The sequence below is a fragment of the Sinohyriopsis cumingii genome, chromosome 2 (assembly GCF_028554795.1).
Source record: "Sinohyriopsis cumingii isolate HCF-2022 chromosome 2, ASM2855479v2, whole genome shotgun sequence".
Classification (NCBI taxonomy): domain Eukaryota; kingdom Metazoa; phylum Mollusca; class Bivalvia; order Unionida; family Unionidae; genus Sinohyriopsis; species Sinohyriopsis cumingii.
Window position 1 is genome coordinate 91,160,866 of NC_142962.1, and position 24,549 is coordinate 91,185,414.

Here is a 24,549-nt window from a genome sequence, read left to right on the forward strand (position 1 = left end):
CGTATCCTGCGACCGCGGTCATTTATGGAATCTATCCGATAAAAACATCAAAAATCAATAAACTTGCCCCAATGAGATTCTCAAAGCTGAATTGTGTAGCCGAGCGAGTAATGGAACATTTCAAAAATGAGATGCGCGGAAACGGTCTAACTGATCTAAGACGTTCCAAGATAGCAGCGTGGGCTGAAAAAGTCAAGGATACAGGAGCATCAATAAACGATGTTGCCGAGCTAGAAAAAGCACTAAGATTTCCCATAACCGTAACAATGATAACAGAGGAAGTATTATACAAATCGAAATATAATCGGAACGGAGCTCCAATAAATATCACTGATCATAACGCTCACGCTTGGACTAACGCAGTTACGATATTTTCGCGGGATCGTGTTGTGAAATATTATTCGTCTAAGGGAAATATGTTTGATTTTATTAAACAGATAAGCAAAAACGACCCTGTGTCGGTGTGGTTGTTTAAAAGTTCCGAAGATGGCGAGTATGATCAATTTGTAAGATCTAACGGTGAATTATACCGGACGGAATCTCTGCAACAGGAAATGAAAAAACTCGCACAGAGATATTCAGAAAACACTGAGCAGTTATTAACTAATTGTTTTACAGTTCCGAGTGTTGCCGCTCACGCCGCCAGAGAGAGAAATTCATGGAAGCCAACCCGAAGTGAGTTTCTTGAAGATATACAATTGAGTTGTATCGAATATGGACACGGCGGTTTGTGGAATACGAAGTATGACCGCAGCGAGATGATAGCATTTGATATGGTTGCGTGTTATCCGGGAAGCTTTCTTGGGATGGGCGAGTGTAGTGGACATTTTAAAAGATTTGGACATCCCACGAACTCGATGACGCGAGTTGCTATAAATGGTCCTTTACCCGATTTTGACTTGACAGGATTTGCTCGTGTGACATCGTTTGCGCTAGCTGAAAAACTTCATCCAGTTTGTTATATTTGGTTTGGCAGACATTTTTCAGAGAAACGTTAGGTGCCAATAGTGTTATTACGATACATGCTTGACAGCCGAATACTGGTATCGTTGACGGTCAGTGAAGCAATCATATCATATCGACCGCAGACTTCGGTTTGGTTACCAACACCGGAGCGTATCAGTCTCGATGAAGTCATTGAGGAATATGTACGAGAGTGTCCAAATACTCCTGTTGATGTCATTAACAATAACGCTCCTAATATTCTTAAGATTAAACTCAGCAATAGTGAAAAAACAGCAAAAGATCTCGGTAGAAGAATAATCGGTAAATTTACTCAAGATGGTGCATATGATCATAAACGACATCACTCACGATTGATTATGGATGATGCTGAATTAAATTTTATAATTGCTGATGCCGCTGCGAGAAATATATTTTGTAATCGGGAAGACGCTTTCTTGTCCGACGGAACACGGTTGGGCACAATTGTTAGTTATATTAATGGAGAATCACCTCAATACACACATTAAAGATCTTCGATGCTGGCTTATGTTTCTATAAATTTGCTATCGCAAGTAAATAGATTTCCCGACACTGCAGTTAGAGTTGCAACGGATTCATTTTATATCGATAAAAGATATTCAGAATTATTGGCTCGTTTTACAAGCACTGATGAATCATGGAGTTCGTGGAGAATAAAAAAGGAAATGTTACATTGTTATTGTGAATCCGCTGATGTTGCTATCAAAGACAGTTATTGCAAATCAGATTTATCAGAAGTGTCTTCTGCACCGTCTGTACACGATCCAATCACCAGACACAAACCCGTTTATTTGAACGGACCGGGAGGTTCCGGTAAGACAACTCGAGCGATTGAATTATTTCGAAATTCAGATATGATTGTGCTAACACCAACACATAGACTCGCCAGAGAGATGAAACAACGAGGAGTCAATTCTTGTACTTATCACAGCTTTTTCAAATACAGTGGTGGTGTGTGGACTCCAGATCGAATGGGGGAGAAATATATTCCGCGGATTATTATTTGGGATGAAATAGGCACAGTGTCGTTAGATATATTAAAAATATTTCTTGATTGGCTATTAACAAAAAATACTGCAGTCGTTATGTGCGGCGATCGCGGTCAGCCACCACCTTTTATTGGTCCATCTCCGCATTTGTGGTTCAAAGATTTTGTTTATTATTATAAAGAAGTGTCTGATGATTATAGATCTCTTGATGCAACGTTGAAGGAATTTAAAGCATTAATCAGATTACAACCGAATAAAATTGAATGTGAAATTATGTGTAAAATAATTTCAGAGACTTCAATGAGCGACTTTTGGAAAACGTGGAAACCAAACGATTTGATAGTGGCAAGTAGAAAGATAGTCAGAGACACACTTCAGATGAAATTGTTTTCACTGCAACGGGAGAAGTTTCCAATGTTGCCAGTGCCATTGTGTTATAGACCAGCTGATACACGACTACAAAATATTGACGTTGATATACCAGGACCCTTGACAGAGTCAAGAAAACAAAATCTTGTATTAAATGATGTTGTCACAGTTGATGTCAATGTTGTTGAAGATGCACTAAAAATGAACAAATCCCCGAGGACGCTAGGATACGCAATGACGATTCATTCATCTCAAGGACTGACTATTTCTGATACAGTTGTTTGGATCGTTGATGATCGAATCGAGTGGTCAAACTTAGTTTACTTAGCAGTGTCCAGAGTCAGAAGAATATCTCAATTGCGGAGAATTGTTTTGGACGAGTCAATGGCTGATGACAACGATAAATGTCAAGTTGATATAATAAGAAAAAAATTATCTGGTTATAAACAGAGTGAAAAAAAAATAATCGAGAATTTGACCTTGATGTTGAATTTATCATGACACTGAAGCAACAGCAGAATAATCACTGTGTGAGCTGTAATTGTATAATGTTGTGGCAGTATTCGAGTAATAATCCAAGACAATTCACCGTAGATAGAAAAGATAATAGTCGCGGTCATACACGACAAAATGTGATGCTGACCTGTCTTGAATGTAATCGACGTAGGGGTGCTAGTTAAGTGATCTGGGCGGTAATTGTCTGTCTTTGGGAAATACTTGTAATTGTTCACGTGTGAATCCACGTTGAGGAGCAGTTGAATCCAGTCTGTAGATTGCGGGTCTACCAGTGGATCTAGTTATGTTAGATATCTTGTGTGTCGTGATGCTACATATAAGATCAGTCGCTCTTTTTTTTACCCTTTTCAAGTTCACCTGGTTCATATAAATATCTCACAGTGACATCACCCAGTATTGGTTGTGCTGAAAAATCACGTCGTTGTACGGGTATATTTTTTTTTGGTAATTGCGTTAATAGGTTTCATGTTGGTTGTTCGAGTTATTTCATTATTTAATGCAGTTATCACGCTTGGTAATCTTGCAACCCATTCGCGAGATCTCTTGTCCTGAATGAATTCCTTCGCGTACTGATATCCAAATAACCGCTCAGCAAGAGTTCGATTAAATCGTTCAACAATTGCCTGATCACGATGAATCTCAGTATGCCCTCGTCTAATGGTGACATTATGTTGCTTCATCGTTGATGATACTACACCCTGAAATTCTTTGCCAGGATCAACTTGTAATAGATTTGGCCATCGTAGACCACCTCGTTGAAAATTGGTTCAAAAGCAGAAGCAACCTCAGATGCTGTTTTAGTCGTTAACGGTTCTGCATCTTTATATCTACTTGCAACATCAACTACAGTTAACGCGTACTTGTATGTTCGACGACGAACGGTATCATTTGGTAGAAATAATATATCAGCCTGATGAACTTCATTTGGCACACTAACATTAAAATGTGCAAAATTAATTTTTCTAGGACGCGGTAGATAAATTTGCCATATTGCCTGTTTGGATAACCAATCTGCTGCAGTATCACGTGTGACTTTTGCTGCACTGGCAAGTTTACTAATTGCTGCGTTACCCTTCCAGTATCCTCTTGGGGAATAATAAATCGACTCCATTATAATTAATTATCAGCGCCTAATACAAGCTTAGATTTCATCGCAGATTTTATTAACCAACTAGCTAACCTCTCCTTGAAAGATTTATCAGTAATGGAATTTAGCGCGTGAATTAATTTCGCATCCGCGAGACGCCTATCTTGTAGATTTTTACTTTTATAAAATACATCATGCGCATGACACGCTTTATCGATAGCGTTTATCGGATACTCACCTGGGTTTGGTTGGTCTTGGTCATCAAGTCTGGTTCCAGGACCACAGTAATTATATCCTGGGAGATGTTTTTCTCCTGGATATTTCGCCCACGGAGCTCCTGGTAATTTTCCTAACTTGGCGGCAATATCACCTCCTCGTTTTTTTTTTTTTTACTTGACTTGGGTTTTGGCGCTGACTTTGGTTTTGGCGCTGACTTACCACCTGACAGAGTCAGGGAGATAAATTTGAACTTTTTTGTACCGCATCGTTCACACTTGCCCGTAACCGGAGATCTATTATTTTTTGTTGTAATGGTTGTTAGATCACTTGTTGGCGTGCGCGCCCTGCATTTCACACAATATAAATCCATATTTATTTTATATTATTCTAATGGAAATCACTAACTTTTCTGCAACAAGGAAACAAGAACCAGTTAAGCACCACGCAGCGCTACCAAATTCTGTTCGTATGATTATAATTGGACCATCTGGGAGTGGTAAGACACAGTTGTTACTTAATTTAATAATGAAGTGGATGAAGTGGGACAAGTTGTATTTGGTAGCACCAAGTGTAGACGATCAACGATGCTACGAAGTGTTAAAAGATTTTAATGAAAGTGCAAAATCATTAAATGAAAACGGTGATGATTTTGTTGAATTTATAACTGACATTAATGAAGCGCCAAGTATTGATGATATTGATGGATTTATTAATAATTTAGTCGTGTATGATGATGTCATGTTGGATAAACAATCAAATCCTGCCAGGATATTTTCCAGAGACAGACACAAAAACACTGATGTGATTTATGTAACCCAGCGATATACACAAATTCCTAAAGTGATCAGGGATAACTGCAATATTCTTGCAGTGTTTAACGAGTTGATACACACACGTTACGAAATATTCATCAGACTTGGTGCAGTGGTCATATGGATATAAATAAGTTTAGAAATTTATTTAGTCATGCCCAATCAACCCCGCACGGATTTATAACAATAAATCTACATGATCCTCGAACACGGTATCGAGTCGGGTTAGATACGATTTTTGGATAATTTTTCGTACCTCGATAAAGACCTTAGTTTTTGAAAAGGGACGCAGGAAGCAGCAGGGAGGGCAACGACAACAAAGGGCAGCAACGACGGCGACAATTGCGTTTACATAAAGCGTCATCGCGGTTTTATAAAGGGTTTATTTCGGCATTTGGAACCTTCTAAAAGTTGTAGGATTCGCCCTCCCTGCTGCTGCTGTTTTAGTTATTTAAACATGAATCGTGGAGCCAGGAAATCAACACAGATCGTGGCTTCCTCTCATCTTTTATCGGTACGTTGTAACTTGAGGCACCATTATGTATACATAAAAATACAAAATAAACGCATCTAAACTATAACACTGATACAATAACTCGGGTCGTGGCTTCCTCACACTCAGACCAATTAACTGTGGTGTCCTCACACCAACACCAATTGATTGTGGCTTCCTCGCACTCGGAATCAGTTGTGTTATCGCTTCTGCATACCATTAGAACACTGGAGTAAAAATGAAAGAACTATACGGATTCTGTTCAGCGTATACAATCCTTTCAAAGAGCTGATCACATCCAACAAAGGTGGCAAAAAACAAACAAACAACGAATTAATATATATATTTACACACACACACACACACAGAATCCCAGGGTAAGAATAACATCTCGTGGGAATCCTGCAAAGGTGCCGTAACAACAGATCTGGAAACCATGCGATTTTCGCGAAGTATAATGACAACGAGAGTGCCCTTATTGTATTTTCACCTTATATGCATCATAACTGTTTTTTCCACGTGGAGGAAATATACAACAATCTCGAGTGTATCAATGCTGATAATGAACATATTCTTAGTAAATAAATAAACAAATGTCAGTAACCTTATCATGTAGTTTTGTAACACCCTCTATTCTGCATGGTTAGCCATTGTAGTATTTACATCATCGCAATTAATAACCATCCCAAATATTTTTTTTTATGAAGAAAGCAATGACTGCATTTGATAAAGATTGTTTAATAAGTATATTTTGTTTACATCTAATACTAATTAAATATGCTATTACGTCCGTGTGTGTTGCCAAGCGTGTAAAATTTTTTAATGCTAGTCATGTAATTAATTTTCTGAAATTTTATTTCCTTTTCGCTGTAGTATGAAATCTTCAAAAAGCTACTTCGGAATCGTGCAAATCGTACTTACTTAAACGGTAATCCCGTTGTTATGATATGTAGGAAAAAAGTTATAAATGAATTATGACTTGACACTAAATAAAATCATGATTCCTTAATTCTCAACGTGGATGTTCACAGTATACGCATTTATTTCAGAATTATCATTTGCAAATGTATAGTATTTCTCTCCTTTAATTACCGTTGCCACTCATTATGGAGGTATTATTAATATTACTCTTCGTGATATACCAAGGAGATGAAGATATCGACCAATCACATGACTTTCGCCTGTCTTTGTCGGCTGGGCTTCGACATTGTCCTAATTAATAAGGTGGCTGGGGACAATTTCGCATATTGGCCACTGCAAATTTCTTAACTTAAGAGCATGGTGTGACTTTCTGAGCTATTAATGTGTAATAATTAAAGATATGGGCATATTTTGAATTTGGTCTTTCCGGCTTGTGTTGTTCTTAAAACTGCTGTTAGGCATGTACACTTCATGCAATAACTGCAGTTTGTTGCCAGTGAAATACCAATAGTCGGCTAGGAAGCAGAGGTAGTTACTCATAGCAGTAGACACGTTGGTTCAAGGCAAGTAGAATGTCTTTATATAAAAAAAAAACTGATTGAATGACCACTATTTTGAATAGCATGAAACGATTAAGTACATAATGTTTTTTCAAAATTATCATCCATGAAATGGGCTTGTGCTTGCACTGTAAGCACCACGTGTTCTCAACAATGGCCCTCGGACATGAAAAATGCATGTATAAGTTTGGGGGTGGGGTGCATCAACTTTTTATTCTATGAATTTCCATTGACTTGTCATATCAATTAAATGATATTCTTTAGTGTTGCTTTATTGTACCTATCCAAAAATATTAACCTTTTTGACCTCACTCATGTATTTGATTTTTTAAGATATTTTTTTTTATTAGGCAGATATATGCGACATTAAATTTCTGCATAAAAACTGTCCCCTCCCCCTAAGCATATTATCTCATTGTCGCAAGCTACGGTCGACAAACTGCCACACCCATTTGGGATCAAGGGTAGTTACGAGTTGTCGCCCGTGATAAGACTCCATGTTCCATAACGTTAGATATTAAAATTGTCCTAACTTCAAAATGACTCCTCTAATTTTCGTAAAACTTTCTCTACCCTCCGAAATTATATTTTACTTTTTTTGGAAAATAGTACCACAATAAAGACTTTTATCTGGGATGTTCGGTCGATTTAAACCAATTTAGGAAGTTTGACATAGAGTATACACTTTGGGAAGTTCGATAGACAATATATTATTTGGAAAGTTCGATAGACAGTATACACATTGGGTAGTGTGATGGAGAGTATGCACTTTGGTATGTGCGATAAATAGCATGCATTTTGGGAAGTTTGATAGATACCAAACCCTCTGGAAAGTATACCCTTAGCTAAGTTTGATAGAGAATATGCACTTTGGGATGTTCCAATGTGATGTGATGTGTTTTGGATATTCAACGTAGCTTTAACAATTTTTCAGTCATATCGTCTGCAATGTGGCAGTTTATAGTGACGTCCAGCACTGAAGCATCATGCCGCAGACATGTAGCATGATGTCCCACCCAATCACATTATCATGACACTAGGCTGACCAGTCCTAGCACTAACCTCTTAATACTGAACGCCCAGCGAGATAGCTGTTAGTACCAATTTTGTAAGTCTGACTCGGCCGGGGGTCGAACTCACGACCTCCCGCATCCGAGGCGGACGCTCTAACCACTAGGTCGCTGGAGCGGTCGGGTATGTTCCAAAGATATGTAGGCCTATACATATTCTAAAGTTTGATGGAGAATATACATTATTTAAAGTTCGATAGGTAGTATGCAGTATGGGAAGTTAGAGAATATGCACTTTGGGAAGTTCGATATATAGTATACACTTTGGAAAGAACATTCTCTCTAAGCTGCGCACGCAGCTGCTCAGACATCCCCGCGCAGCTGAATTGTTCTTTGCGCAGCAGATCAAAATTACCAAACATTCAATCCAACATTAATGCTAAAATCACCGTAATACTTGCACAATGCAGCACGCCTATTGCGCACGTCTACCATTCGCTTCGAGGGAACGTTGTCTGGAAAGTGTGATAGAGAAAAGCTACTTTGGGAAGTCCGATATATAGTATACGCGTTGGAAAGTTTGATAGAGAGTGTGAAATTTGGGAAAGTCGTTAGTTAGTATAAACTCTGGAAAGTTTGATGGATAGTATACACTTCGGAAAGTATTACAGATAGTATACATTTTGATAACGAGTATGCACTTTGAGAAATTTGATCTCCAGTATACACTTTGGAAAGTTTGATCTCGAGTATGCACTTTAGGAAGTTTGATCAAGAGTATCAACTTTGGAAGTTTTACATACAGTTTACGCTTTGCTAAGTTTGATAGAGAGTACATACTTTCGGGTGTTTTATAGAGAGTATACACTTTAGGCAATTTTAGAGAGAGTAGACACCTTTGGAAATTTGATACGGAAAAAACAATTTGGGAAGTGTGATAGACGGTATGCACATGGAGAAGTTCGATAGAGAGTATACACTTTGAGATGTTTGAGAGTATGCACTTTGGGAAGTTCGATAGATAGTATGCTATTTGGGAAGTTCGACAGATAGTATGCTATTTGGGAAGTTGGATAGATAGTATGCTACTTGGGAAGTTCGACAGATAGTATGCTATTTGGGAAGTTCGATAGATAGTATGCTATTTGGGAAGTTCGACATATAGTATGCTATTTGGGAGGTTCGATAGATAGTATGCTATTTGGGAAGTTCGACAGATAGTATGCTATTTGGGAAGTTCGATAGATAGTATGCTATTTGGGAAGTTCGACAGATAGTATGCTATTTGGGAAGTTCGATAGATAGTATGCTATTTGGGAAGTTCGATAGATAGTATACTATTTGGGAAGTTCGATAGATAGTATACACCTCGGATGTAGTGACAGAGAGTACGCACTTTGGGAAGTTTGATAGAGAGTATATACGTTGGAAAGTTTGATAGAGAGTACACATTGGGAAGTTCGATAGCGAGTATACACTTGGGAAATTCGATAGAGAATATACACTTTGGGAAGTTCGATAGATAATGTGCAAGTTGGGAAGTTCTATAGAAAGCGCGCACCTTGGGAAGTTTGATAAATAGTGTGCACTTTGGAAAGTTGTGTATACATTTTGCACACCGCGAAGTTCGATAGTGTGAACTTTCGGAATTTCGATAGAGTATGCACTTTGTGACTGTTAATGATCAGTTGACTATTTTAAGTCAAAAGTGTAGACCCCTTTTCAAATGACTTAAATTATTTAAAACATCATTACAGTTATGGAATTTAACTTTCTGCAGATATACATATTCTTTTATAGTTAATGAGGAGAAAAGAAAATACTGTTTTTCTTTTGCGGAACGTTTGCATATAATTTTATTCCTGCATAAATATTAAAACGTAAATAATAATAGTAATAATAATAATAATAATAATAATAATAATAATAATAATAAAAGAAGAAGAACAACAATAATAATAAAGCAGTTATATTCACATAGCTTGTGTTGTATGAAACTGTTGTTAATTGTGATATACATATGTGGGTATTTCCCTAATTAAACAAGGGAGGTAAGCACAGATAACGCATAGTCCAAGCCCCAATCCAGCACTAATCTGGGTTTGCCACTTTGTGGCAGCCCAATGCCAGTAACATTTGTTGGCGCCTGGCCTCCTTGCATTTTTTTTTCTTTCTTCAAGGCAATACGTTATGAATCATTGCTACTTTCTCTCCTTTTTTAAAATACATGTTAGGTTCGGGGCAGGCGCAGAGTTTGTTGATTTAAGCCAAAGGAATTTGAGGCTATAGAAGTCAGCGAAGATGCGTGCAGTATAAGAACAAAGTGTACCTAAGGCACTAGTGAGAATATTCAATCAAGCCGATTTGATCAATTAACATATAAATTAGTTTATAAGGGCTACATTTTCAGTCATCAATTAGCTCAACAGTGTTTGGTCTGTTTCAGGGGGGAGCTGCCCACTGCCTGTTTTCGTGGTGCCTAGCTCTTTTTGAGGTGCACTCTGCCCGAACTGGCGGCTACCCTCAGAAGGTTTAATACATGGCATATGGTAACAATCAATATATACATTAAGGCGTCCAGCTGGCATCATTAACCCCTAGTTTTCACCGCAGTGTAAATTTTTACCTAAAATACACCATCGGAGTGCCAAAGTGCCTACTCTCGTCTACAAGGGTACCCATAGTAGCGATTTATTTTTTACTATGATTAAAGATTAAATGCCCTACCAAGCAACGAGCACCCTTTCCCGCCTAGGGATAACACTGTTGTCTACTACAGGTAAATGAGAAGAGGCATTATGAAGTGAATATGCATGCTTTACGAAGTACCTACCACAATTATTTGAATTAGATACATTAATGTGCTCACCGGGTGTAGCAGGGGTGTCAGCTGCCATGTTTCTGGCAAGATCACCCAGATCATCACTGAATTTGCAGCTCCAGGTCGGCGCTTTACGTTCCAACTCCGGTCCCTCCTCGTTGTCCTTAACAGGTTTCACCAGTCTACCAAAGTACCAAAACTCCATTGAGTCTTGCTTGACATGGCAGCCGTGAGGAATCGTTGTACTGCAGAATGTCTTCATTAATATATTCGCAACATGTACTGACCAGAAAAAGGGTCTTTTATCCGAGTTAACTTCATGTAATCATCTTCTTTTTAAATAAGGTAGCACAAAACACAAATTCATATCTAACAGTGTATTCAAACTCAATACGACTTGGGTGAGGTCTGCATAGGTCAGGAATAGATGAAAAGGGACATAACTAAATATGAAGATGTTCTTAATCTCTATCTTCACTGTTGCGTCTCACAGAAAGAAAGAAGTATGGCCATCGTAAAGCGTCCTGCAGAGCCTGAAGTCATGGATGTTAATTAAAGGTGGAAGGAGGAGTTCCTGATGTGTGAAACCCGATCTTAATCACCGTAGTAACTGCCAATAAATGAAAATAGTTCAGCTCATAATTGTAAATATTCTTCCCCAAAATGTATATAGTCCGTTGGACCACAGAACCAGCACATATGTTTTCACCCAATTCGTTCCAGCCTGTCTAACACAAACTTCCATCCAACTATGTGAGGAATTCTTTCTATATCACGAACGTCCGTCATCACCCTAGTCTGTCAGTTAGCAGACATGTTAGAAACACGTTTCATTTCTGTTAGATAGAATACCGAACGTAGCGTGAACACATCAAGAAACCAATGTTCCACGGTTTATACACACCACCCACTATGAACTGAATACGCAACCATTATTTCTGTAAACTATTCACTACGAACGTTCCATCTCTCATATATCCCTGACTCATTTGGCCAATAGGGTTGCTCCGTACTAAAATATCTATATGTTACGTTACCTTAAGATAGTGCAAAGACAACAACAGAGAAAGAATGTGAAATGATAGCAGCAACAAAATGGCAAGGCCATTCGTCTGCAGGAATGGTTAACAACAGAGACTGTACATCTAATAAAACGCTTGGTGAGAAATATGAGTATACCGCACTTTCCCTAATGGACATATTTACAACAGCCGATATTGCAACAATCGCCGATTATAATGACTTGGCCAATAATGTAGCAACTTCCATCAGCGACGATTAAATGAAATAAAGATTTCACTAGTAGCTTAATAACCCATCATGCATGTTTAAATATATTTCACACTGAGTAGCAAAATGTTTAGATAATATGTTCTAGTTTAACAGATCTTTTATAATGTGACTCTATAATATATTGCTTTCTTCCAGAATTAAGGAATGGTGTCATTGCTTTATAAACTTAGGATAGTGATGAAAACAGTCTTTTGCGTCAAATAAAAGACATTTTTAGATCTAGTCATCATTTACCAGAAGAAATTATGGGATGGCCTGTTTTCGTTCGTTCGTCGGTTCGTTGGCACGAGTTTGTTATCACATCACCTCCTAAACTACTTGGAGGACTGCCATGTAACTTTATACAAATGGTTCTACATGAAAATGGTGCTGTTCAGACATCAAGTAAGACCGAAATAGCACCCATCTTAAAAACATTTTATATCGTTTCTCTTCTTGAATGGAATGTGATATTGCATTGGGATTTTCACCAGAAGTCTACCCAATATGGCCACCTATGCAGCCATCTTAAACATCTTTATATTGGTACTCTACTTGAATGGACTATCGTATTTGCACAGAGAAATTTTTGTATATCTGATTGGTCCTAAATGTATAGGATGTCGACCCTGCATCCAATATGGCTCCCAAAGAAGTCATCTTGAAACTCATGTTATTGCTCCTCCTCCTAAGCGGAAGGTCATATTAGCATGGGGTTTTCACCGAAAGACAGTCTCTGGTGTCTGGTTTGTCTTAATTAAAATTTAGCCTGTATGCTTTGCAATATGCCCTCCCCCCCCCCCATCACTGGAGAAAGGACGAACAATAAGAAGAAAAACTAGCCTATCCTACTTAACAAACAGGTTTTATCTTATGATTATCGGTCCTCCTAAAGCAATTTTCAGTATGAAATAATTAATATAATTTAATGTAGTATTTAATAATCTACACGTTGTACCTGACTTTTTATAAGCAATGAATGTTTATCAGCTCCAGTGTACCGTAAGAACAATCATCGTTCACAGGTATCAATCTAATTAACAGATTTGTCGGAATCGTTACACTAGTAATGAGTTGTGCAAATACATCCGGGTTATGGAGGATTGAGCATTATAACCATTTTAAAATGCACAAGCGACAAATTAAATAATGCTTTTGTTGAGTAATACATGTTTATATGGGGGGGGGGGGGAATAATGTAATTTTACTTCTGCCAAGCTATCCATAGTGCTAAATAAATGGTTATATTTATATACAAATATAAAACATAAAGAAAAAGGACATAGTAAACAAAACCGTTGAAAATTTAATGCGATTATTTCGTAACATTCTCCATCTCTTCATTTCATATTTATTTGTTAAAAATTAATTTAAACTTGGATTAAGCAATATTTATTAAGTGTAATCCTCCATCAATTCTTAGATAATACATCAAAAAGAAAGGATTGAGCAAGGAGTGTTTAGAGATTAAACTTGTACAAATCAAAATTGCGTAGTCTATGAGACAAAATCGGTGAGGTCTGAGACAATCCGTTGTAAACTTAATACCTGTGGTATTCTAAAAACTTTGTCTACCTTTAATGTTTTTATATTTTTGGGGTTAAAGTTGTTTGTAACGACTCTCACACGTCCTAAATTTCATTTTGAACTGTCATGAATATCTGATAGTCCGTAATACGAGGATAACACCACACACAAAAATGGTGTAGTTCGGTAAACAACTCATGCGTATGTCCATCCGTCTGTATGTGACAATGGTTATTCATAAACGGTTGCATGGAAATTTGCAAAACTCGATATAGCTACTTGTCCTTATGGTTTAGGAATATTATTTTTCGTTGAATCACCGGGGACCCAGAGAGAGGTTAAAAGTTATATATATACTTGCTTTAATTGCAGTTATACTTTAAAGTCTTTGAGTATACTTACTGTTTACCTAGTCATGGCAAGTATACAACAAACACATGAGAAGATTACGGACCTATGGTCACTAATTTGTGATAGTGTTGGGTCGGGTAAACAAAGCTTTATTTAAAAAATGTACTGAATTCTAAATGGAAATCTTCCAGTTGCTTTCTTGTTTTCTATTTATCTTATCAGCTAAATGTAATTAAAAATGGACGAGAAGTGTCGGACTGACCAATAATAACTCGCCCTTTCTCTTTCTCTCTCTCTCTCTCTCTCTCTCTCCATGGACATATTGATCGCAGGTGCGACGCAGTCAAACTAGAATCAACCATATGCCCTAGAAGTAAATAAATTTAAATGCACATTATTGTTAGACCACACCATCTAACAGACGTTTTAGATAATGCAACAAAATGTATTAGCATAAAACAAGATTCTTTCGAAAGGATTTACAGTGTACTGGCCGAAAAGAATTTTCGGGGAATCTAACGCAAGAAGGTTTCTTCATTGTAACTGGTAAGCGTCAACACTATCTCTGATATTTTTCATCGATAACAAGATTTTCAAAAGGGCCACTGTGGCAGCCATATTGATTGACAGACTGGCAGCATTTTCATTTACGACCAACTAGATATTATAAGATATCTTTTGGTGAAAACCACATGACTATGTGACCATCCTTTTGGAGTAGTGATAACAAGATCTTCAAGATAGACACCATAAAAAGTTGCTGGGCGAAGACATCATGTCGAGATGACTTTCCGGGTAGGCGAAGCAGCGATTAGAATATTTTCCAGACGAGTAGTGGGGGGGGGGGGGCGATACACGAACAATGGAAAAATACATTACAGACCACCCCCCACCCCCGACCTGTATACGGACAAGATTTATACGGACAACGGAAAACCTAGTCAAAAAGTTCTTGGGCCTGTATACGGACAAAAGGTTGGAGTTATATACGGACAACAGGAATGGAAGGGGTAAGGTGACATCACAGTACTGAGGATGGGTAACTATGTTGCAAGGAGCTGACCTCAATCGACCAAGCAGCGGGAAAAAAAACTAGAACGCTTGGCGGGAACGGGACTGGCAGGACAGAGACAGAGATAACACATACAACAGACAACATATATATATAAACAACTATACAACTAACTTTTAAAAAAATTTAGGCAAGAAAGCAAATCTTTTCGAGGCATATGAGTGGCCCTGAAAAGGGCCTTTGGGTTTATGTTAACATCATTCCGTTAACATAGAAGGCAACCCATAGGCCTTCTTCTCTTCCTCAAACTTCTTCTAACTTATGGACCGTAGATGAGAACTCTCTTCAAACAGCCTTGTCTCTCCACATAAATTCTTCTTTTCCAAACGCTCGTATTGGTGATCCGGATAATTGTCCATGATGATCTGACATAAGTCTGTACGGAACAGCACTGACGACACGAGAGTAGACGTTTCTACTATGCTGACACCTCATAGCCTCATCGCAACACATTTAGTTGGTTAAGACTTAGAAGAAACGACAGGATGAAGCAGCGGAGAAGAAACAAGGTCTACGAGAGAAGTAGACCATTGAAAGGCAAACGGTAACGGTACTCTTAGGCAATTTAGCAGAGTTAATGAGTTTGAAACAAATGTATCAGACTTCTTTATTACGACCAAGAGAAAAAGACCTTCAAGAGCCAAACAACACAGCCCTGTTACTACGCCTGCGATACCACCTCTAGTGATTTATACCAATTTATTGACAGGAGCCAGTATAGAAGTAGCCCTAGGCCGTGGCAAAGGCTTAAGGCAGTTAAAGATGATTACGTTCCGTTCCTGAGTATTTTTTTAAAAACAAACGCCCAACGGACCTTTTCAGGGCCACCCACTTCTCTCGAGAAAAGATAGTATTTCAATTGCCAAAATCAATTAAACCTCAAAAGCCCTTTTTTTTACCCATGATGTACGTGTGTGAGTGAGTGAGCGCGTGAGTGTTGGTCCATATTCTAAAAAATCAAAACCAAGTGATACTTACGTTTTCTGCCTGGTCTATTCTGGTACAAACTTTACAATCCAAGTCACAACACAACACAACACTTTAAAAAGTTCATAGACTTCTTCTGTGTCTTTGTTCACTCTCTGTTTTTTTTTATAATTTCTTTACTTTCACAGTTATTTTCTCCTCTTCTTCTTCACTTTCTCCTCTTCTTCTTTTGTTCTCTTTTTTCTCTTTCTGCACGTGTTTGGGTTTTTCTTTTGGGGAGGGTACCTCTTCTTCCTGTTCGGAACCCCTCTCTTCCTCTTGATCCTGTTGTTTCTTAGGGCATTTTGAAGACCAATGTCCTTTCTCTTGACAATGATAACAGGTATCTTGACTTTTGTCTCTTCTGACACCTGTCATGCTTTTTTGACGGTCTGGACACTCTGTAGTCCAGTGCCCTTTCTTCTTACAGATATAGCAAGTATCTTGCCTTTTATCTCGAAAGGAGGGGGAGTAGTCTGTAGTTTGTCTGAAGAAAACTTTCGCAATCAAGATGAAATGATCGCATAATGTCGTGGAGAAAGAAGAAGAAAGTAAGGCAGAAACATGATTTATCGCATCATACAATAGCTGAAGTCTTGGCACAAATTTATGCCTGTGATTTTTAAGATGGCATGAGTGAGCCAGACTCCAGATCCAGAGAGCCTACACCCAGCCAATGCTCACCACCATTAGTAAACCCTGAAAATTACTACCACATTTGAGAGACGGAAAAGCGCTCATCTAGAAAATTTAGAACGACAGCTTACACCTACACGGTGAAGTTTAAAGATTTCATGTCCAACGTACCGCTGAAGAAAGCAGAGGGCTAAATCACCGAGGTGTGGGATTCTTTGTTAACCACACTGAAACGACAATGTGAACCCAAAGAAGACGATCGCATGAGACTTTCCATTGATCACGACAGTCTGAAGTCCCCCGTTTGGATCGAGTTTAGCAGCTCAGCAGAACTGACACCTTCCAAAGTCATCGACAAGATTCAACACGTGCAACAATCCAACGACAAGTTTCACATCACCGATGGAAAAGCCACATTATTCATGACCCACGTGTCTCTCCCCAAAGGGACAACGCAGAAAAGTGTTATTGGTTGACGACCTTCGTAGGATCAAGCGTAGCCTAGCCCGAATTAACAACCCTCAAGGCCAGATGTGTTTAGCCCGTGCCATCGTGGTGGGACGAACATATGCTGACAAGAACTAAACGGTACAATGGAAAAGAGCTTGGCAAACTATTCAAAAATCGAATCGTGCCAAACAACAATGAGAAGCAGAACTCCTGTTACAGCAAGCAGGGCTATCCAAAGACACATCCTGTGGCATTCCTGAAATGCAAACATTGTAAGACGTCTTGGCTCCACGCTACACCTTGAAAGTGCAACCTCAAGAAGTGCGCGGACCTTCAAAGACGGAAAATACATTCACGTCTATCATCACGGTGAACATTTCGATGCCATCACCAGTATCACCGCATTCCTAGGATACAGTTATTATTATGAGATATGTGACCATGGTTATAACAACTGACAGCAACACAAGCATTGTGGATCAACATGCTCATGATGTTTGGCCTCTCTCTTTGGCTCGGAATTACCACTCGATAGTACCAATACACTGATCTGATCCTTTATCCACCGCTTCAAAATTAACTCCACCTAATAGAGACTACAATTTTTTTTAACGTCGCTTAGACATAGCAGTACACACAAAAAACAGGGAATTTTAATGTACACTATGTACTAGAATTTTTCAAACATCTTAAGATATAGGAAAATTCTGAAACTCAAATAATTTGGCAGAATTACAAAGGTGGCTTAGACATTGTTGGGTCTATTTATTGTCCACTAGCACAACTGGACTTTATTTGAAATAAAATACGTCCTGGCGTGTTAGGGCTATTAGTGCGTGCTCACTGGCATAAACAAAGCTTCTTTTAAACTACCAATCAAATTTTAGTTAGTATACGAACCTTACAAGTTGCAAAACCAGCCAAAGAATTCAACCTCCAATCAGATGCAGTCTTGCATAGTTAGTATGTTTGAGTTAGTCCAAGTAGAAAGAAAAAAAATGCCAAAAGTTTCAACTTCCAATCAAACTGAAGTTTACATACCTTATATCACCAATTTAGAAATCAATCAAAGGATTAAATTGCCAATCAGATTCGGGTTTACAAACCTGGTTCTACCGCGTAAGAGTACGAACCGAGTTTTTCAATTTTCAATCCGATTTAGTTTTTAGCAAATGGTGTATTTAATACTCTGGTAGAAACTTAATTTGTTGTTGTTGTTGCAGGGTTTAGCGCCATTTTTCAGCACACGATAGGCTTTACATGGCGGCCAGTATTAATGGTGGAGGAAGAACCCGGGAAAACCCCGGAAAGAACCACCGACCCACGAGAAGCTACTTTCAAGCTTTCTCACCTACCCACATTAGCCGAATCCGAGACTCGAACCCACGCAGACAGAGGTGAGATGGCAGTGGTCCGTAACGGACAGCGCTTTAGACCGCTCGGCCACTAGGGGCCCCCAACTTAATTTGTAATATGTAACCAAGATTGAATAAATCTAATTGAAGGCTGAATTCACAACAAAAAAGTTAATTCTTTTTATTGGGAATATTGGTAATGCTAATTGAACTTAATAAAACGCTCTTATTAGTTGGTGGATTGGAAATTGTTTGTTTTGGTTTGTGCGCCGTTCCTGGATACCTTTGCACCGTTGCCACTTCCAGACAGACTAATTAAGAAGTGTGACAATCACACATAAACGCGGAATTGTAGCGACTCCATTCCCACAACCCCGATCAATTAAATATCCTGGTCATCAGGAATTAACAATTCGCAAAAGCACTTAGTTTGCTTAGGCGACTATAATTTATTATATTCATTCAGTCAATAACAGGGTAACATTAACTCAAGCCTTGCAACTTAAAATGTCTCAAATCACTGGCATAAACAAAGTTTCTTTAAACCAAAGGCACAACTTAGCTAGGAGGAAAAACTCCCTCACCAAGTTTATGGCCAAATGCAATCCCCAAACTCAACCACAGGGACACACTAGCCTCCCACCCCCTCCCCACCCCATAAGCACAGGTTCAATTAACATGAATAAGAGCCCATCAATCAAATTTATAGTTGAAAAAACTCTACATTGCACGATTAGGTCCCCCGCCAGACCGGAACTAGTAACACCTACCAAACAAAGCCATGATTATACAATATCCCCGGTCTTCTTTAAGGACCCCAACATATCGATAGAATATGAGGAACTGGATGACACCCTCCCCATGTCACTGTCTGAATTGACCAAATTCATGGAAGGAAATTTTACCACTAGCTCCCCATATTTAGACCAAAACTTAAACCAAACAACAACCCCGCAACCACCATTCAAAATGCTCGAACACAAGCTAAATTACCAATTAGACTCAAAATAAACCATGACCTCCCACCCCCCAAGTTTGCGACTCACCTCAACAACAACCAAATTCTGACAAATCAGTTAAAGCAACAGCCAATCAAAATACGACACCCCCAGCAATGTTAAATCATCAAAATTCTATATAAAAAACCCAAACCACTAAAACAACCAAACAAACTAGCACTACTAAACATGAAGCACACTCCCCCCCCCCAGCAAAAAGAGGTAATTCACAATAGTCAAATTCCCGGCCCCTCGGAGATCTCAGCAGGGGAAGCAACCAAACAAAGGGAAATAACACACTACAACCAAATTCCAGGCCCCTCAGGGAACTCAAAAGGGAAGGGAGCAACATCCAAGTTCCAAAAGGCAAATAACTCATAATACACCCCCTCCCATCAAGCAAAACCACAATACCACTCGCTTGAACACACACTTTTTTATTTGCGTCAAAAACAGTCAGCTTCACTATTTAAGTTCCACAAGTGTCGCATGAGCCTTAGCTAGAGCACACTAGGGGCAGATCAACCTAATTAGACCTAAAGCCAACTACTTAATCATACAATGCAGTACCCTCGACCAGGTTGAAAAGTTCTTAAAACAGAAAACGTAGGGCACATCAAAGTCAAAATAGATAGGCATTTCAAAATCCAAAAAAAACACACCCTCCCTTGCAACTCCAAACACAAACTCACCCCCATGCCACAAAATAACTTAAAAACCAACCAAGAACCCACTAAACAAACCCAAACAAAAATCTTTAAAGCCGTCTTAACACTAACAGGCCCTAACAAAGACTTAAATAATGACTTCCGGAACATGGAACTAAGGTCAAAAAAGTCTATCGCCTCAAAATTCTTAAAGGGCAACCCACATCAAAAGCAGTAATATAATACATTGAACCCCACCCCACCATGGTTAAGTTAGGGCCATACGGGGTACGCCACAGACTGGAACCCTTTATCAACAAATCCAGGTTCTGCAATAAATGCCAACATTGGGTACACTACGCCCTCAAATGCCGTTACAAACCTAGATGCGAACACTGCGGTGGTCAACACAGGGGTACTTGCCGAATTCAAATTATTAAGTGCCCCAACTGCCGCGAACATCACTACTCCAGAGCAGCAGAATGCCCCCACACCATCAAAGAGAAACTGATAATTGATCTCATGAATGCAAAACACCTAACATATATAGCAGCATACAATACAGTAAACAATTCACCATCAAAATTACCTGAGGTTAAAAGAAATACGAATAATCAATTCAAAACATCTAAAGCTAGTACCACACCCAGTAACCGAAATCCCACCAGGAATAATAGAAAGCCACCCCCAAAATCAAACACTACAAAATATACAACCTCTAAACAAGGGGAAACAAATGAACACCGCAGTCACTCTGACAATCCTGGAAAAATAAACACCCAGAACAATGATACCAGTCACATGGCCGATGTGCATAGAGCTACTTCAAGAACTAGCAAAATTAGACAACACTAAACCACCGACATTAGAAACAATAGTCACTAAACTAAACACAATCCTCTCAAGCCACTTCCACACCACTCTATCACTCCCCAGGATCCAATCACAACAGTAGAATCCAGCACTCACACTCGATAGCACAAACAAAAAAGACCGTATAATTTGGCAATGGAACTGTAGGGGATTAACAAAAAACGTCCCGGAACTATTATATAATCGCAACCATGCTAATAACAAACCGGTTATTATTGTCCCACAAGAAACCCATCTATCCAAAAACCATATAAGCCTACCTAAATACCAGGGTACTCCCCAGGCGTATTTAAACATCGCACCAAAGGGAAGAAAGGAGGAGGCCTGGCAATATTTCTACTTTAAACCATCCCCACTCAGAAACTCTTAACAGTTCCTACGTCCAACGAAAATAACTCCACCCTTGAAATGCAATCAATCCTTGTAAACACTGGTTCAACAAATATTCAGATTGTTAGCATATATGACCCAGGAGGCAGTGATAAACCAGCCAACATATATTCTTATCCCAAATTCTCCCAAATCTTAACAAACAACTTTATCATCTGTGGCGACTTCAATGCTCATAATGAATTGGGGGGGGATAAGATAGATAGAAGGGGCAAATTGGTAGAAGAATGGACAGCTGAGTCCAATATGATCATGCTCAATGACGGATCCAACAACAGATTAAATCCGGAGGATGGTTCCATCTCAGCTATTGACCTTATCATATTCACCCCCAAACTAGCACAACTAACTAATTGACCACTTCCCCATTATCATTACTATCAAAATGTCAATACAACATAACCCCCTTGAAGCTCCACCTAGATGGAAATATGATAAAGCAGATTGGGATAAATTTAGAAAAATCTTAATAAACAATAATACCAAGGATTTAAAAAATGCACATATTAATCTCTTTTATGATAATATAATTAAAACTATTCAAGATGCAGCCAAATTAAGTATTCCAAAAACCGCCAATACACAAACTAAACAATCAGTATCCTGGTGGAACGACCGATGCCAAAAAGCACATAAAGATAACAAAGAGCCCTAAATAAATTTAAGCATACAGAAAACTCCAAAAAAAATTTCCATTATAGAGAAAGAGAAAAAAAAAACGCAACTTAAAATAGCTATAAAGCAAGCTAGGGAAAAATCATGGCAATATTTCTGCTCCAAACTAAACTTAAAATCCAACTCTAAACAAGTCTGGGATAAGATTAAAACGATCAGGGGAAAAACAACCATTTTAACCCCTAAATTGAGGGGCGCTAGAACCAATCAAGACAAAGCTAACATGCTCGCCAATCACTTCACTGACTGAGCAGCAAAACGAACCATACACAAAACTTTCAAGAACATAGATGTAAAGTAGAAAACTCATCAGCACCTTTTCAAAGACATGGGAACCAAGAACTCCGATTTAAATAGCAAAATCGCCTTGTATGAATGGGAGATAGCATTAGGGAAAAAGAAAGAAACATCCCCTGGAAAAGATCAAATTGCCTATGAAATTTATAAAAACCTCCCCTATAATATAACAACAACCATGCTCAAACTATTCAATTTAATCTGGTTTAGTGGAAAAATGCATGAAAGCTGGAAACACGCCATTGTTATCCCCATCCCTAAACCTGGCAAAGACCCAAGTAATATAAATTCGTACCGACCCATCTCATTCACCAATAATATCTGCAAGCTTATGGAAACTATACTTCCAAAAAGATTAAAACACCATCTCGGAAGCAATAACCTACTATCAGAAAACCAATGTGGCTTTCGAAACAAGCGCTCCACCACTGACCAATTACTAAGGTTAGAAGCAGATATCAAACTGGCTTTCAACTCGAAGAGGAAAACAGACAGACACCTCATAGCCGTCTTCCTTGACTTCGAAAAAGCCTTTGACCTAGTTTGGACTAAAGGATTGATTGCGAAACTTAACCATTTTGGCATTACTGGGCGCATGTTTAACTGGATTTAAAACTTTCTATCAGGTCGTAAAATTCTCACCATGTAGGGAACACTCACTCAAAGGAATACTCCCCTGAAAACGGCACTTCACAAGGGAGCGTGCTCAGCCCCACGCTCTTCAACATTATGATCAACGACCTTGACCTTGACCTTGCCTCAAAAAACAAGTTAATATCTCGCAATTCGTCGACGATAGCGGCATCTGGTGAGCAGGAAATCCCGCCAGCAATCTAGTCATGTATGAAATCCAGCAAAGTTTAGATAACATATGAAAATGGGCGGATAAATGGGGATTTAAAATTTCACATGAAAAAACTGTAGCTATAATTTTCTCCCCAAAACGAATAAATCATCCAACTCTCTCTAACCTCTATATCCAAAATCAAATCATCAAATATGTTAAAGTGGTAAGGTTCCTAGGTATGCATTTTGATAACCAATTGTCCTTGACACACCATATTGATCTCTTAATACAAAGTTGTAACAAAGACATGAACATCTTAAGAAACCTCAATGGCACCACATGGGGATCCAATCAGGAAACTATGCTCACAATCTATAGAGCACTCATCAGATCGAAGCTAGACTATGTTTGCCAAGTTTATAACTCTGCAAATCAAACACTCCTGAACACACTTGATGCCTTAATCGTATGCACCGGCACCCTTCCCTCAACCTCAACGGACGAACTCCAAATACTCACCGGAGAACTTCCACTAAATTTGAGAAGACAGGAAATGCTACTCAGATATGCAATACGATTGGCCAAACACCCCAATATACATCCCACCAAAATTGCCATTGACAAATGTAACACCAAATTTAGTCAGAAACTAGTTCCACACCCTCCAGGTGGAAAACAAATCATACGACTTAAAAGATCCTTGCCAATCCTAGAACAACAGGAGGAATTCACAAAACCACCTGACCCAACATCATGTCTACAACCCAAACCAAGGATAAACACCAAAGCAATCGAATACGGGAACAATTGGAACAAGAAATTATGCTAAAATCTATAATTGCAAAGGATATTCAGGACACCTACACTGGTTTCGTAAAAATATTCACAGACGGATAAATAAATAAAAAAACAGCTGAACCTCCCTGAACAGCAGCTGCAGTAGTTATCCCCGAATATGGTATCCAAATGGGAACAAGACTGCCAGATCATTGCTCTATATTCACTACCAAGTTCTGGTCAATTATTGAATTGTTACAATGGATTAAAGAAAACAATATCCAAAAATCCGTAATTATCAGCGACTCCCTTAGTGTAATAAACGCAATAAAATCTCATAACACTAAATCAAGAGACCTACTATGCTCTTAGAGAACTATCCACAAAAGCTCAGATATTCGAATTCATGTGGATTCCTTCGCACATAGGAATTCCTGGCAATGAACAAGCTGACCAAGCCGCCAAAAACAAGTTAGGAGACCCCTATCCTGCCCCACTTAAATATAGCATTACGGAAGCACAAAGCTTCACAAAAACCTATATTGAAAACAAAAGGCAGGATCATTGGAACTCCACCCTCAAAGTAAGAAACCTTTACCCCATTCTCAAAACAGTCAACAGGACCATTAAACCACCCAAAAGTTAAAGGGGTAGACCAAAAATGAATCAATCGTATAATGACAGGAAAAACAAAA

At 38.7% G+C, this 24,549-nt stretch overlaps 1 protein-coding gene across 5 annotated transcripts in view; it reads right to left on the bottom strand.

Moving 5' to 3' along the window:
• Window positions 1–24,549, bottom strand: part of LOC149805357 (uncharacterized) — a 133,506-nt gene that overhangs the window by 101,926 nt on the left and 7,031 nt on the right. For 4 of the 5 annotated variants that reach the window (XM_089949637.1, XM_089949644.1, XM_089949629.1 and 1 more), the window contains exon 1: window positions 10,830–12,118. The exons of the other annotated variant lie outside the window; for it this stretch is intronic. In XM_089949637.1, the coding sequence (XP_089805763.1) occupies window positions 10,830–11,043 (214 nt within the window). In that variant the 5' untranslated portion in view covers window positions 11,044–12,118. Of the gene's footprint in view, window positions 1–10,829; window positions 12,119–24,549 lie in introns of those variants that run through there. 5 annotated transcript variants of the gene reach the window in all.